This window comes from Monodelphis domestica, chromosome 6, assembly GCF_027887165.1.
Source record: "Monodelphis domestica isolate mMonDom1 chromosome 6, mMonDom1.pri, whole genome shotgun sequence".
In the NCBI taxonomy this organism is placed as follows: Eukaryota; Metazoa; Chordata; class Mammalia; order Didelphimorphia; family Didelphidae; genus Monodelphis; species Monodelphis domestica.
Genome location: NC_077232.1, coordinates 290,313,046 through 290,329,272, shown reverse-complemented (window position 1 = coordinate 290,329,272; position 16,227 = coordinate 290,313,046). Strand labels below are relative to the sequence as shown.

At 36.4% G+C, this 16,227-nt stretch overlaps 1 protein-coding gene across 10 annotated transcripts in view; it reads right to left on the bottom strand.

The window, feature by feature from the left end:
- Positions 1 to 303: 303 nt before the first annotated feature.
- ANKRD17 (ankyrin repeat domain 17) overlaps positions 304 to 16,227 on the bottom strand; it is a 155,531-nt gene continuing 139,607 nt past the window's right edge. For all 10 annotated transcript variants that reach the window (XM_056803344.1, XM_056803343.1, XM_056803345.1 and 7 more), the window contains 7 exons: positions 15,951 to 16,100; positions 8,795 to 10,446; positions 6,705 to 6,902; positions 5,102 to 5,350; positions 4,195 to 4,373; positions 3,666 to 3,830; positions 304 to 2,619 (listed from right to left, as the gene is read on the bottom strand). In XM_056803344.1, coding sequence (XP_056659322.1) covers positions 2,560 to 2,619; positions 3,666 to 3,830; positions 4,195 to 4,373; positions 5,102 to 5,350; positions 6,705 to 6,902; positions 8,795 to 10,446; positions 15,951 to 16,100 — 2,653 coding nt within the window. In that variant the 3' untranslated portion in view covers positions 304 to 2,559. The remainder of the gene's footprint in view (positions 2,620 to 3,665; positions 3,831 to 4,194; positions 4,374 to 5,101; positions 5,351 to 6,704; positions 6,903 to 8,794; positions 10,447 to 15,950; positions 16,101 to 16,227) is intronic.

Below are 16,227 nucleotides of genomic sequence, written 5' to 3'. Positions count from 1 at the left end.
ATGTTTTTGATTAAAAGCACCAAATTCCAGTTTCTTGGATAACTGATAACAAAAAATAAGAGAAGCTAGATTTATTTGAAAAGATAAACAGAATTTACTAAGTGGTTGGTATAAACAGATTACGTATTATTGAGATATTGACTGTAGTTTAAGTTGTGAATTAACTCAAGGATTACTTGAATTAAATCACTCCTTAAATGACTGTGGGAGAAAATAATTTTGTAGTAGTCTGCCTATACACATACCAATTCTTGAAGCTCTTATTAAAAAGTGGGAACAAAAAAAGAAAAGACCTGCATGGTCTCAAAAGTTCATGTTCCTTCTTTTATTTGTCAAATAAAAGGCATTACATTTAAAATATAAAAAAATGTACCTGAAAAATGTTCCTAGTACAGACTAAAAATCATGGTATAATATTTCACAAGCCTAATCGACAAACTAAACATGGGGCATCCCAACTTATATCCCCTTATAAGAAGTTCTGGCTTCAAGTTAAAAAAAAAAATACAGATATTTTTGTTTTTTGGTAAGAAATCACACATTCTCAGTAACTAAGTTTTGTTGGACCCCAAAGTACAATTTTTGTAATAAATAAATATTGGGTTGTATCTACGTTTTAGTAGGATTATTTAAGATAGAAAATAATCCTAATTATAGTACAGGAAAGGCCATCAAGCATAAAATTGTAAGATAGTGGCAAAGGACACAAAAACACTTTAAAATTGGTATTCGTTCCCCACTCACATTAAAGTGCTAAAATTTAATTTAATAGCTGCAGGGCATTTTGATTCATTTGTTCCTTAAATTTCTGTTATTATCACAAGACAGCTGGAAAAAAAAATGTGTATTAAGGCAATAACCAAAATGCAGATAAAGACTGTTATTCTCATAAACAACTGGACACAATAATAACTGAAAAGAATGAATGCTCTCATTTATAAAATCACCTTCCCAACTATCCCCACACTATTTTTCTTGCTGTGGCTACCACAGGAAATAAATCACTTTGTTAATAGCCCAAGGAATGATATTAATTCAGTTAAATTAGGATAATGTGTCAGATTTGGGTAGTGGTTTTTCTCACCAGAGTGTAATATTACTGAAAAATGGACAAATTGAGATATATATTATTTAACCTTGCTCCCACATATTTTGCCACATTATTTTTCAACAAGATTAACAAATGTAAGATTTGTGTCCTCATTGAAGGCTATAGCTTGCTGTTTCAAATGGATGGAATTTAGACAGTATATTTTACATGTTTTAAACTGGAATCTGAGGATTTGTGTGCAGCATAAGCTGCCTAAACCTGAAATTCACAATGCCCTTTATATGTAGCATGAACTGACAAGTCCTAGTCGCATTGAGAGTGCATTGGTGATTGGAACAACGCATTTTAACATAGTAGTGTTTAACATTTTTCACTAAGTTTCAAAATTGGAATCTTTAGAATAAACTTAGGATAGATGAGACTAAAAGTTACCCTATGATAAACAGTTCATTCAACTATTTTTTTTAATACAAAAACATTCTATTAAGATCTACCAAGTAATATTAAACTGCCTTGGTAGTCAGTAGTGTCTTATACATTCTGAAAATGTAAAATGTTTTAAAATTGGAAGGAGCTAAATGTGATCTTTGAGGTAAGCCACTCTGTGATAGCAACTGCTAGGATGGAAATCATTGCAGGAATGACTGACTAAAATGACACTAAGGCATTTTATTTTACTAGGTAGGACTGGAGGGGCCTAGGAGCACAGAGGAGATTGTGCCTATGGGTTCTGAAAGTGCCAAAAGATTAAGAAACATGAAAAAATATGCAAGGTTAAAGTAGTGAATTATTCTCTAGTCCATGCCTTGCTACAAATCTTTTCCATTCCCAAAATAAAACAAGTTTACTTTTTTGAAAGCTTAAGTGGGGAAACACGAACTAATAATGCCCATTCTCCCATTTTGTATACTGTACTTAAATTACACAAGTAGAAATGTTATGCTTATTAATAGTTTAATGTATGAAGGAAACATCCAGATTTCTGAATATGAAGGTACATATCTCACATTAATTTAAGTCTACATAAAGTAGAGCCTCTATACTGACATATTGAAATTTACTTTCTGCTTAGCCATTTCTGTTATGTAAACAATTGTACATTTATTTGCCATTCTAAAACTTCAGGATCAAGTTTACATAATTTTGCTAAATTTCCGTGTTTGCTCAGAAGCAGTTTACAGTACTAAAACCAACCAGCCAAAGAACAGCTTCAACAGAAAGTTATGTCCAAGGGTGGGGCAGGGTGGGGATAGGACTAGGGTGAAGGGAGAGAAGGAAAGGAAAAAAGAAAAGAAAGAATGCTAACTAAGGTGAAATGTAGGTTGGTGGGGAATGGGAGGTCACAAATGTTCACAGAAAAAAGGTCAGTTAGTAAGATCTTCTGCAAAAAGCCTACACACTTCAGTCAAGCACATCAGTAGAATGATTTGGGAACATAAAAATTGTTTCGGCCACTTGTGATTTCCTCTGAATGAAAAGGAATCTGCAGGCTAACAAGTTGATCCCAATCAGCCAAGCTGGTTCATATGTACGCTATTCAGATGAGGTGCCCAAGTTCCAGTCCACACCTGAGGAATTAATGAATATAGCATTAATTCAATATTTACCACAGGTTTTGAGAAAATGTTAAGTATTCTAAATCTTACAAAACAACAAAGGAAATAACAACCCATCCTCCCTCCCTTCCCTTCCCCATACAGTAATTTGGGAGATGAATCTGTGAATGCCACATACTCCTCTCCCAAACCTGTTTTCAAAATTTCTTTACTTCTGCAAAGGCAATGCCATCCTGCTAGTCTCAAAGGTTCATGATCTTGGCATTCTTCTATATACTCACTCTCCTTCCATTTAAGTGCAGGCCTCTTCTTCATGTGGCCTAATTGATGTCCTGCCTTAAGACTGTGCAGTGCAGGCCATCTTCCTTTCTACTATGCAGATACAACTATGTCATTTCTCTGCCCTATAATTTCCAGTGGATCCGGGGGGGGGGGGGGGGGGGGGGGGGGAGAAGCCTGCTCTGTTTGGCCTTTACAACCTCATACCAATCTATTCTTGGGATCTTTCAATATCACTCCCACTATTATACTCCATCATCCTGCCAAATTGGTCATCCCATCTATTCCTTATCCACAAGCTTCTAGCTTTTAGCCCTATACCTTTACATTGGCCATCATTCAGGTCTGGAATCTCCTCATATCCATGTCAAAAATTCCCTCTTGCTTCAAAAAGAACTTTATGTACCACCTTCTCCATGAAGCCTTTCCAAATTCTTTTCAATTGCTAGTGGCTTCACTCTCATCTTTACCTTTCATAATTATGCTCATTTAACTTGAACTCCTTTACAATAATGATAATGGCAAAAAAACAAGCAAACAAACAAACAAACAAAAAAACCTGGGACCTACATATCTATTTTTTTCTAACACAAAGAGCATACAATTTTTCTAGTGGATATTATGACCTAGTACATGTTTTTATTCAATAGTTTTTAATATACTAACATTTTCCTCCACCCTATCTTCCTGTCAAATCCTACTTGCACACATGAAGATGTAGTCAAGAATATTCACATGGTTAGTTAACTTGGTATTCTATTTTATCTCATCAATCATACCGTTTGAGGGCCATTATTTTCTGTAGAGTTTGAAACCATCTTTATCAGAGAGTTCCAAGAGGGATCAGCAGCATGAGGACCATTAAATATGGGCCCTCCAGCACTATCTGGGATTGGTGCTACTGGAGGGATCATTGCATTCCCATAGACAGAAAAGGGCATACCCTTGGAAGAAAAAAAGAAAAGAAAAACACATTTAGACTTACATTTAGTCCATAAACAAATAATCAAGAATCATTTTCAAATTGTAGAATCAATGGGTTCTTGTTCAATTTGGTAAGTAAAATGGGTAATATGAATTTCAGTCACATACTTTTATTACCTCAGCACCAAATTTAACAATATGTGACCATCACAAACTTCATAATATTAACAATGTCACACTGCTGGAAAAAAAATCAACTTTTTTTTACACAACGGATATGGACAATAGATTGTACAATGTCGTGGAATCTGACTGCCAGACGTGTTAAAATGTTAAATTTATCATTTAAAAATAAGTGGCTACTCCCTCTTAAATGAAAATTACCCCAACTTTAGGAAAATCCATGTATCCTGCAGGAACATGCTGATGGAATGTACCAGAAGGAGTTACAATTCCTGTACTATCTCGCTCCATTGTTTGATGCTGTGAAAACACTCCTGGATCAGACATTGGCCTATGAATCATATGGTTTCCCATTCCACTATGACACCAGTCTACTTTGTCTGAGAAAAAAAAAACAACAACAAAGATTCAAAAAGTAAATATACTTCTAACAATCTAAAAAGAGTTTCAATCAAAATATCAGATTAAAACAAACCAAAAAAAATGTCATTACATGTTTTGTCATCACTTCTGGTGATGAACATCTTGATCTGGATAAGCTCCACTGGGAAGCAGACTCCATAGACAAGACCATGGCCAAAAGCTTTCCATTTTTGTAAAATACTTCAGAGATGAAATTCCAGCAAGTATAGCTTCAATGTAACCTCCTTAACACCATGACACAATTGGGGTTTATTGAAGTAATGAAAAAGTTCTGTGCATCTTTTTCTAAATTTTGACTTACTGATAAGAGCAGGACTCGAGGTTTAATATATATGTATGTTCTAGGCAGTCATTGACACAGTAGTTATATATTAAATAAATACAAAGCAATGTGTAGTGGAGAGATGAAAAAGAGAAAACTTGCCTAAAACTTAAGAGGCCTCATATAAGTTAATACATGATGAAACTCCTCATATGCTTTTTCGGATCTGATGAAATTAACACTTCTTTGGGCTGGACTATTTAAAATATGTCAAGTATAATCTTTTGAACAATTCCAGTGTCAAATAAGAAAAAATGTATGTGATTAAAAAAAATAAGACTATATGAAAGGCAAAATACTATGTGATTATGATCATACAGAGAAATTTCATTTTACAAAGCTAGGACAAACAAAACACCATACCTTGATTGCCACCTATCCCTTCAAAGGACCAGATGCCACTATGGCCTACTGGTGTGGCCAAGTTACTCCCAATAACAGATGGAGTGGAAGTTCCAGTCTGCCTAATACGGGCAGAGCGTTCTGTTCCAATTGGAACAGGAACTTTTCTGTCCTGACATACACTGCTGGCCTTCTCTGCCCCCAAAGATACTGATGATGGGGCAGGAGATGGTGCTCTTACTCCAGAGGATACAGACTGAGCAGGAGAATCTGCAGAAAAGTTGTTGAAAAAAAATGATGTGAAAATAATAATAATCTAAACTTTACAAAATTTGTATATAATGCAAATAATGTTAAAAGGGAAATCTTCAATTGCTTATATTTCTAATTTTCTAATTTTTATTTCTATAGCTGAGTAATCAGGGGCCAAGAGATGTAAGGAGATTACATAGTAAGAGGCAAAGACAAAATAAACTGACATCTTTCTTGAGACTACAAAGTGCATTTTTTTGCATGATTTATTATGTGATACAACAAAATGTGAGCTTTTTATACCTTCATTATCTAAAATATGGTTCAAATTTCCATGTCACTCTACATGTATGATGATGAACCTCAATAAATACTTTAATACTAAGAGGAAACTACACACCAACCACCTAAGGTTTACTTGCCTAGGGACTTGTCCTTCCTATGATTTCAGTGGTACAGGGAATTCTTTCAACCAATGAGGACAGGGTATCTCCACCAAGACAAGAGTGAAGTGAGCACTCCAGAACTACACATCCAATCTATATGTCAGAAGTATAACTACCCAGGCCCAGGACTTTAAGGTCTGAGTTCGGCTCTTTTAATAATACATCACGCTGTCCCTTCATGATTTACTTACTATATCACAAAATGACTTGACCAGAGTATATGTCTAAAGGTAGTTTAGTTTTTTTTTTAAACCCTTACCATCCATCTTGGGATCAATACTGGGTATTGTTTCCAAGGCTGAAGAATGGTAAGGCCCAGGGTCACACAGCTGGGAAGTGTCTGAGGCCAGATTTGAACCTAGGACCTCCAGTCTTTAGGCCTGGCTCTCAACACCCTGAGCTACCCAGCTTCTCCTAGGTAGTTTAGTTTTTTAAGGAAATTTAGATTGTAATAGTACCAGTTCTTAAATATGAAAAGTCATGACTACCTAAGAAACCAAATAGATGTTCATACAAATGTACCCCAAATTGTAGCTGTAACTAATAGAAATTAAACATACAAACAAAACACCTACATTTAAAAACACAACAAAAATCTCAACTGAAAAGTGCCATTGTGGTATTTTAGGCAATAAATACTTAAAACTGTTTTCAGCATTTTAGTAAATAGGAAACATTTTTGGAATTTTTTCTAATTCCACAGTACTTTAATATTTTGTATTATAATTCTGCTGGCATCATAGGGAAATAATATTTTTTAAAAATCGAGTTATCTTCATGTTAATGAAACTATGGCACTATTATAATAAAAACGTAATCACTTTAGTGACATCCAAAGAAAATATATATCCAACATTTCTTATCTTATGAAATTCTATTATTTCTAACTTTTCATCTACTTCTTTCTAATGTATAAACAAACTCACCATTTGATGCTGATGAACACGGAGTCAACAAACTAAGTGGGGAAAAATGTTGTCTGTTAAAGTTAGCAGCCGTAGGTGGTCCTCCAAGGGGTGCCCCAGGTGCATACATTTGCCCTCCAGAAAGGTTTGAGGCAAAGTTGCCCAAATGTGTAGAGGAAGGTGTTACAGAAGCATAAGGGGAGTCTATATTGACAATACCTAAAGAAGATAATTACAAAATACCAGATTATTCTTGGAAAAAGTACAGTTATGACCAGATAATCTTATGGTTTTAAAGACTACAAAACAAGAAGATGTGAGAGCTCCAGATCTTTATCCCTTTAGAGAATAAGAGACAGTTCTTTATTTTCAAGGAAAGAATGTATTTCAGGTATACCGTATGTAAAAAATAGTTCAGTGTTCTAAAATATTTTTAAGGTCACAATCTCCCCTACTTCCTCCCTACCCCACCAAAAAGTAATAATAAAATTAACATTAGTTTTCTAAAAATAAATAGCCAAGTTACTTACAAAGAAAAATAGATAATCAACATTGAAGGCATAAGTTAGATATATTTAAGTAAAATGAAGCAAAAGTATAAGGGGAGCAAAATGAATTGGAAAAACCATTACAAGGCAAAATAAACATCTTGAAGGTGAAATCACTAGAGATGCTTTTAAAGTACTAAAAATTAAAAGTCCTGAATTTTTAATTAACTTGAATTTTAATAGGCTTTCCTTAGCTCCTTCCTTACTGTTAAAAATGCAATCATAACTTACCTGTTAGCACAGTCTATCACTAATCTTTTGCATGCACTACTATAACTAGTATTTCGCAACTCTCCCCTACCATAATATACAAACTCAATTCTCTTTCAAGGCTTGGTCTTCCTCCAAATCACACAGCCTTCTACCACCTTTAAAATATCATTTTGATCATCACCTTTCATTAAAGCTGAATTATCTTCAAAGTCCCAGAAAATTAGTAATCATAAAACTGAATTTTTTTAAAAATTGGTATTGCATTGGCAAAAGGGTGACTTTTAAAAAATCTAGTTAACAAGTCACACAACTGACTAACACAGTATTAGAAATTAAGATTTGCCTGCTACATTGTTTCACATTTTAAAAAGTATTTTCCTTCAGGGGGCAGCTAGGTGGCTCAGTGGACTGAGAAGCAGGCCTGGAGATAGGAGACGGTCCTAGGTTCAAATCTGCTCTCAGACACTTCCTAACTATGTGACTTTGGGCAAGTCACTCAACCCCCATTGTCTAGCCCTCACTACTCTTCTGCTTTGGAATCAATACACAGTTCTGAATTCTAAGATGGCAAATCTGAGGATCTGAATTATTTTTTTACTTCACTTCATTCTTAAGTAAAGACCTATGACCTAATTAAATGCATTTTTGCTCAAACTTTGAAGAAAAATACTCCTCCTCTCCAAAAAAAAAAAAGTCCCACCATTGTGCTAAAGGAAGAGAAAAAAGTAAATAAAATTTTAGTACAAAATGCATGCAATGTTGGGGCTGAAAGTAATCTAAAATAATGGTATAAATCAGCTTTTGTTGCTTGAAACACCCATGCTAAAGCAACATGTAAAACTATAAAGGTCCTTCACATTACCAAATATTGGAACACAATTTTTAAAAACAAAAATCAATCAAGAATAAATTACTTTTTGTGAGGAGCAAACTATAATGGGAAGATCTTTGTTAATTCTTTTGAACAAAAATAAATGCAGAATCAGATGTCATTATTTTATAAAACATCACTAATGATTTCCTCTTTCATTTTGAGAAAGGGTGGGTAAAAACATTGCAAAGAAAACGGATGCAGGGATATTAGGTGAAAATGTTACTGGAGCATTTAGAAATACAAAAGCATTCTAAACCAAAACAAAAAAATATACAACTCACAAAGACACTTAAAGGGGTTAAATATTTAGCAATATATAACACACACTAAAATCCTAATGACCTGAATACAAAATCTCAATTCATAAAGCTAAAAGCAACCATGAAATAAAAGCTTTCTTAAGTGATAAAGAGCATTACCTTACATAAGGCCACAGGAGCTACTACTACAACACAGGAATGTTATGACCAACTCACCTGAGGGACTTGGAGCAGGCCTTTGCAATGGTGGTCGGAAGCCTGGAGCTTTGGAAGTGTCAGACTGATGTAAGGGATCTGAATTTGGCAAATAGGAAGATTTTCCTGATAGCATGGATTCTGGTGTTGATTGAGATGAAACCACAGAGCCTCCCCAGAAGGCATGGGCAGAAGTGGGACTGTTTTCAAACAATGTGCTAAAGGGCCCAAATGGTAAGGTTGCACTAAAATTGGGGGCCATGGATTTATTTGCTGGATGTGTTGAATTCTGAGAAGCACTTTGTGTACTTAAGGTTGAAGGTAGCTGGACAGAAGAGGGGACACTGTGAGGTCTCTTAATATGATTGACACTGAGGACTGCAACAGATGAATTCTGCAATGGTACTGGATTTTTGTGAGTCGCAGCTGTGGCATGAGGTGGAGGCCTGATAGCAGGCAGTTCCATCTTAGGAGCAGGCTGTGAAGACCCCATCTGTGCCTGAGGAATGGGGTAGGTGCCTGGGGCAGTAGGTGGTAGTACCACTGGGGCAGAACTTGTCGTTACTAATGGGGGTGCAGTCATTCTCACTTCGGGTGGAGGAACCTGAGACGGTGGTGGCGGTGGCGGCAGAGGTGGTCGTGGTTCTGGAGCAGCAGCCCCAGGAGGTGGCTGTGCAGCAGAATGCCCTGCAGAACCGCCCACAGAACTGGCGCCATTTGGTTGACGACTGCTTGTCGCTTCTACTACTGGTGGACTGGCGGCTTCCTGGTCACAGGAAGGCATCCCTTTGTTTGGAGAGGATGCTACACAATCAGAAGGGCTACTTCTAGAAACTCCTCCTGGCTGTGCCGGGGGTGATGGGGAGGATGGGGATGACAAGGGGTAGTGTTCTTTGGCAGTAGGTAGAGGATAGGTGGCGTTGGTGGGTGCGGTGCTGCTGTTGCTGGCTGTGGTTGTGACTGTGGTCGTGGTGGCATTGGAGGTCTTCACAACGGTGACAAAGAGCTGCCTTCTGACCGAAGGTGAGCTCGGGCTGCCATTTGTGGATGTGCCGGGCCCTGTCGAAGTAGATGTACTGGTGGTCACTGCGGCGGCAGACGTGAAAGAACCCGTCGGGTTCACCTGAGAACCGCTGCTGTGTTGCTGACTGCTGTGGCGAGGCACCGCGTGAGGCTTGGGTGAGTTAGGAGCACGGGCTGGGCTCAGAGGCCTGACAGGAAAGGGACCCCAAGTGGACTGCGCTGGTGGGAAAGTCCCTCCAAAGTGGGTCATGGGCAGCCTGGGTGGGCGGATTTGCTGGAAAGTCTGAGCTGCAAGCAGGGCGTGTGCAAACTGGGGTGGGGGGTAGGCAATGGGCAGCGAGACAGGGAAACCCGGCCTCACGTTGCTGACAGGGTTCTTAATGGTTTTGTGAGCGGAGGCAGAGGAGAGTGCGGGCACGGCCAGAGCAGGTGCGGTCTGTGAGGCGGAGGACAGGGCCACTGTGGTCATTTTAATCCCCATCAAGGAGCTATTAGCAGCAGTTGTGGCAGGGGCCGAAGACCCGGTTTTGGAATTCACAGAGGAGCTTTTCAAACGATTCTTTGGAATAAGCTCATCAATTTCTTTGTCTGGATCCTTGATAAGAGCATTGATCAACTGTGTTGCTTGCCTTGTGGATTCTGTGCCACCCCTAAATCAAAGAAGTTGACAGGAAAAAATTAGGTTCCATGTTTCTGATTCCTTTCATCTCTACAGACAGAAAGCAAGTGGTCTAACACTGTTTTTTATCCATCTATCCAAAAGTAACTAAACCAAAAAGACAATTCTGTTATTGAAATGTCCTACAAAAAAAGAAATGAAATTGTAGTGGTTTAGTGTCTGGAATTACTACAGTACAGAATTATCAATGGGTAAGTATACTATAAAGTTCATTTTTAAGCTGACAAGATTTCATTAAACAATAAAAACTACAGTGAAACTAAATGCAACTTTTCCTCCTTGAAAAAAGGTACTTGGGAAAAATTAAAAATAGATGATAGGGTAAGGTTGATGGAAAAGTTTTGTCAAGATTTTGCAGGAACCCTCTGTGGTCCTCCAGGTTAGCAATGGATCTTCATTAGATCTAATTTCATTCCAAAACATTTTCTACACTCTGATCTGTACACTACTCACAACATGGGTAAATGGACGAGAGTTCTTTAAAAAGAGAATGGGGAAGATTTGTGTCCATCTAAGAAAAACTGGCTGAAATATATTAACTGTGAGCACTATTGTCTGTAAGAAGGGGAGAGAAAATGAATAGGAAACAGAAAAAGGCTCAGATGGTATCCTACACCGTCAGTCAAATGTGATTAGGTCAACAGTGAGGCAGAATGATAAATCCATGAGAGGGGCAATGTGTCCCTACACAAAAGACTTTACCAACTTGAGTTTTCCTGTAATTCAGCAAGTCACTGTGCTCAAACATAAATTCAATCCTTTGGTTGAAAGAAATAGCTCTTGTATTGCATTAAGAAAACAAATCAATTCTTCCTTAACCTTGGTAATATATGCCAAGTTTCAAATTTGAAAAGTTTCCATTTACTATATATATACATTTATAGCCACTACAAGGTAGCTTGGAAGAAATACTTCAGAGTTTTAACTCTCCATGGGTTAAGTAAAGGATGGGGAAGAATGGCAAGAAGAAATAATGGTAACACTTCTGAAGGTACCTAGTAAAAGAGAAGGCTCTTCTTATCTACCTCAAGGAAATTTCATGAGCTCTTCCTTCATACCTATTTCACATGAAAAACCAGATGTTCTACAGCAAACCCCTGTACATGTACCCTGAACTCTCACCCTTCCCCTCTTGTCCAGCAGATTTATCTCTACTGTTACTTCAACTTTATCTGATCTTCAAAATTCTCAATTCTCTGCTGTCCATCTCTTCCTATTCCTCAAGAAACCCCTCTGTGACCCTACCATTCTGCTCCTTTCTGTTCTTCTCAGCCTATTCTCAATCTATTCTAAGGTCTCTGCAATCTAAGTTCTGAAATCATTAAACAGAAACTTCTCTCTCCAAAGTCATCAATGATCTCTTAATAGCCAAATCTAGTGGCCTTCCCAAAATACTAATTTAAAAACAACAATAAAAGCTCTGCCTTCAGTTTTAGGATCAGTACTTTTTATTGGTTCCAAAGCAGAATAAACAGTAGGAGCTAGGCAATGGAGGTTATGGTACTTGCCCAGGTTTACCGAGCTAGAAACGTCTGAGGCCACATTTGAACCAGAACCTCCAGTGTCTGTCTTTCTCTCTCTCTCACCACTGAGCCAGCTACGCACTCCCCAATCCTAATAATTCTTGCCCAATTTGCAGCAAGTGACACTGCTGGGCAACTTCTCAATTTGTACACCATCTTCTAGGTTTTCCCAACATGGTACTGTCTTTATCTAAAGGCTCATTCTTATGTTCTTTTATTCATGTAAATAACTATAGGTATTCCACGATCCTTGTTCTTTTTTTGTTCCCTAACATCTTGCTTAATATCATAGCAACATCTTTCCCCACAGGATGATGATCTGGAAAATGTTTGGATGTATGCACACATGTATGAGAGTACACATGCATGCATACCTAAACATACATACATAAACACATCTCTCTCATCTATCTCATTGCCAACTATCTCTAGGACATTTCAAACTAGATATTCTGCAGGCATCTCAGCTTCAACCTGTCAAAACAGAATGAATTATCTTGAGCCCCCAAGTCCACCTTTTTTTCCCTTAAATTCTTTATTGCTACTGAGAAAACTATCATCCTTCCAATTCCTTATTTTGCCAACTATTATCCTTGATACTTCATACACACTGACCCCATGTATCCAATCAGTTGCTAAACCCTCTCCTTTTCACTTTAATAGGATCTCTGGTATGCATCCCTTCTTTCTACTCACTACCACACTCCAAATTCTTACCATTTCTTGCCTAGACTAATAAAATCGCATTCTATTTCAACTATCTGTCTCAAATCCTTCCCCTCACAAATCTACCCTTCCTATAGCTTACAAAATGATCTGCCTCTTGGAAATCTCTGGTGACCTTCAAGACAGCACAAAATGCCACTTTTCTGCCCTAGATGGTAGACAGTATCTTTTATATGGTAACCTTCCAATTATTCTATATGTATCACACATTATCTCTCCCATGCAAATGCAATTTCTATGAGGGCAGTAACCATGATTTTGCATCCTCAAATAGTTAGAATAGTGCCTGGTACAAAATAGGTACTTTATATTGACCAATGAATCAAATCAGAAGTTTTGTGGTATTATAGTAAAAATTATGAATCGAGAAGATAAAATGAACGATGAATCTTCCTAGTGAGATGAGTCTTCACTAAATTGGATGATTGAGAGTAAGCCCATAAAAACATCAAATACCAATGAAAGTAGGTGATAGAAACACAAGGGTCCTTAATCAGTGAAACCCAAATTAAAACAACTCTGAGGTTATGACTTTATACTTGCCAAAATGGTAAAAGATTTGCTTGTTAGTCTTTAATACAGCAATTCCACTATTAGATTTACATCCTAAGCAGCTTATCAACAGGAAGATTAATTTACACAAAAACATTCAGAGCAGCACAATTTCAATAGTATAGCTTTATAAACAATCTGGGTATATAATGGCGGAGTAGCTTAAATTTTAGCATATGAATGTTATGGAATATTACTGCTCCTTAAAGGAAGAAAAATATGAAGGAAAAAAATGGGAAGGCTTACTTTAGGTAATGCAGAGTGAAGAAAGCAGATCCAAAAAATAAGTATTCATACTGACTATAATTGTGTAAAGCAAAGTAACATTAAAGAGACAACAAAATTCAGGGTAACTACAACAGATAAGGTAAAAGCATGTTGTCTTCCCTTCTTTTATACGATAAACTAGAAGTTTCAGATATTTTTGTGTTATTTTCAGAGAGTAGCTTTAAGTTTTGGGGAGTTCACCTTTTTCTGTTTGACCAAATATGAAAAACAGAAAATCCCCAACATTTTATGTACATAAAGTTTAATAATTATTTTAAATAACACATCAATTATCAGTTTTATCGACACTGGATGTTTGTTTCCAGGAGACTAACCTAGTAAAAATTCTTAATTTTTTTAGTCGTGGACTTTTTTAGCAGTTTATTGAAGTTGAATCTCTTCTCATAATAACATTTTAAATAATTGAAGGAAATCCTGAATTAGAGGTTAGTGAAAATAAAGATGCCATTTTCTCTGCATTCAAATTATGAATTCTATCATTTTTTTTCCAAAGGAAAAATTTCTAGAAATGGAGAAAGGTAACGCCCAGCTATTAAGGCTAAATATCACCTTCCTGTGAGACAGGTGGTCATATGAGTAATTTGGTGTATAATCTGAATTTAGAAGAGATCACTGAGGACTAGAAAATATAAACAAAAGTAAACTGGAAGAGGTATGGTTCCCTTTATGTTTTGAAGGATGTGTAAGGTTTGGATAAGTGAAGAATAAAGAAAACTGCACTATAAGATAGTTTTTGTTGTTGCTTTGATGGGAATGGGAGGGGAGAAATGGACACAGGCACAGTGTGTAAAAGGAAGACAGTGAGTATACAGACTAGCCACATTCAAAGCAAAAGCTCAATGTCTTTGAAATAGAACAGTAAAGCTAAAGGAAATCCCTAATTTTACAGATAAGGAAGAGAGACTCTGACTTTCCAAAGGTCCCACATCTCTGGCAACTTCTTCACTAAACCATGTAGCCTATTTGTTGGCACATGCAGTGCTGGAGAAGTCACAGATCCCTTGAGATTTGGGGTTCTCATCTTAAAATTAAGGTCTGGGCAGAAAGAGACTTTATGATCCCTTTCCAGCCCTGCAATTTCATTATTTTACTTCAGAGACATTAAGGTTCTCCTAAAACCCCTTAAAAATTGTTCTTTCCTGCTTCTACTGATTTGATTACTGATCCCCCATTTAATTGATTCTCCTCAAGGAACTGCATATAATGCCTTAATCCTTCTTTGTCTGAACAAATCTATCTTTTTGGACTGGATGAAATTCCACTAAAATCATTATAAAGTTAATAGTGATTTCCTGTGAACAATACTTTTCTTCACTGTATCACGCAGTAGATATTATAATGATGTGGATTTTTTATGCGTATCTGCCCTTATTTCCCAATGAGAACTGATATCCCTCTGTATTGCCCATGTTACCTGAACACAATGCTACTACATGGCAATGAATGGTGCCCAATAAATGTCTAATGGATGGGAATGAATTTAAAACATCACAAGTTGTCTCAGTAAGCATTTTCTTTCAAAAGGACACATGATTCTCAAAAGAATGTGGAAGCATCTAAAAGTTTTAGTAATGCTTTCCTATCATTCAGTCATTTCCTGAACAATTTCCATTTTCTAAAGAACACTGAGGCAGGGTTAATTATTTTTTCACATTAAACAAATTACTGCATATGATTAAATCTCTTTGAAGTATTCAGATTCCAAGACATGCAAATGGGATTGGGGGTGGGGGGTGCGGGTGCCCACATACCCTCAGAATACTCTATTGCTACAAGTTCTAAACTGATTTGTGTCATAGACTCTCTTGCAACTATCTGGTGAAGCCCATGAACTTCTTTCTCAGAATCATATTATTAAACATTTAAGATAAAATAAACAGAATCTTGTTTAAAAAGGAATCCAATTATATTAATCATTTAAATAAAATTACCAATTTATGTTTTCTAGATTAAGAATAATCTTTCTATACAATACTCTCATTACAAAGATAGGTGAAGTAAAAATTAACATAATGCAATACTTTCTAATTTTGAAGGAATATGTGACACGCGACCGCTTCTATAATTCTCAAAAATACTTTTTGATGTGGCAATTTGGGAGCTTAATTAAATATGATCATTTTCTTCTATAATTTTAATTTCAATGTTATACCTTTAATTTTACATGAAGCTTTTCTTCAGTCTTCAACAGAAAAATAAAATGATAAAAAACTTTTACATTTTAAAGATAATTTTTCCAGATGTTAAGAGAAAATTAATCAGAAAAGGAATAGGAAGTGTTTGCTAATAAATTTCAAGTTCAAGTAGAAATGCAAACAATCCTGACATTATATTATAGTATCACAAAAGAGGAAAGAAAAAAGCACAAAAAAAAAGTTTATTTTGCCTTATCGTTATTATCCGGTCTCCTGTCTTGTCTTTTTGCTTATCGATATCTATATGTGCTCCAGTGAACTCCCGAATAGCATTGATATTACAGCCACCCCTTCCAATCACTCTGGAAATAACTGTTGATGGAACAGAAACTTTCTTTGATCTGTTTTAAAAAAAGGGGGGATGGGGGAATAAATTATGTTATAGTTGTTTATGAATAGTAAAATGAAAAAAAAAAACAACACACCACTAAACATTTCTATACTACTGATAAATAAAGCAGAATGTAT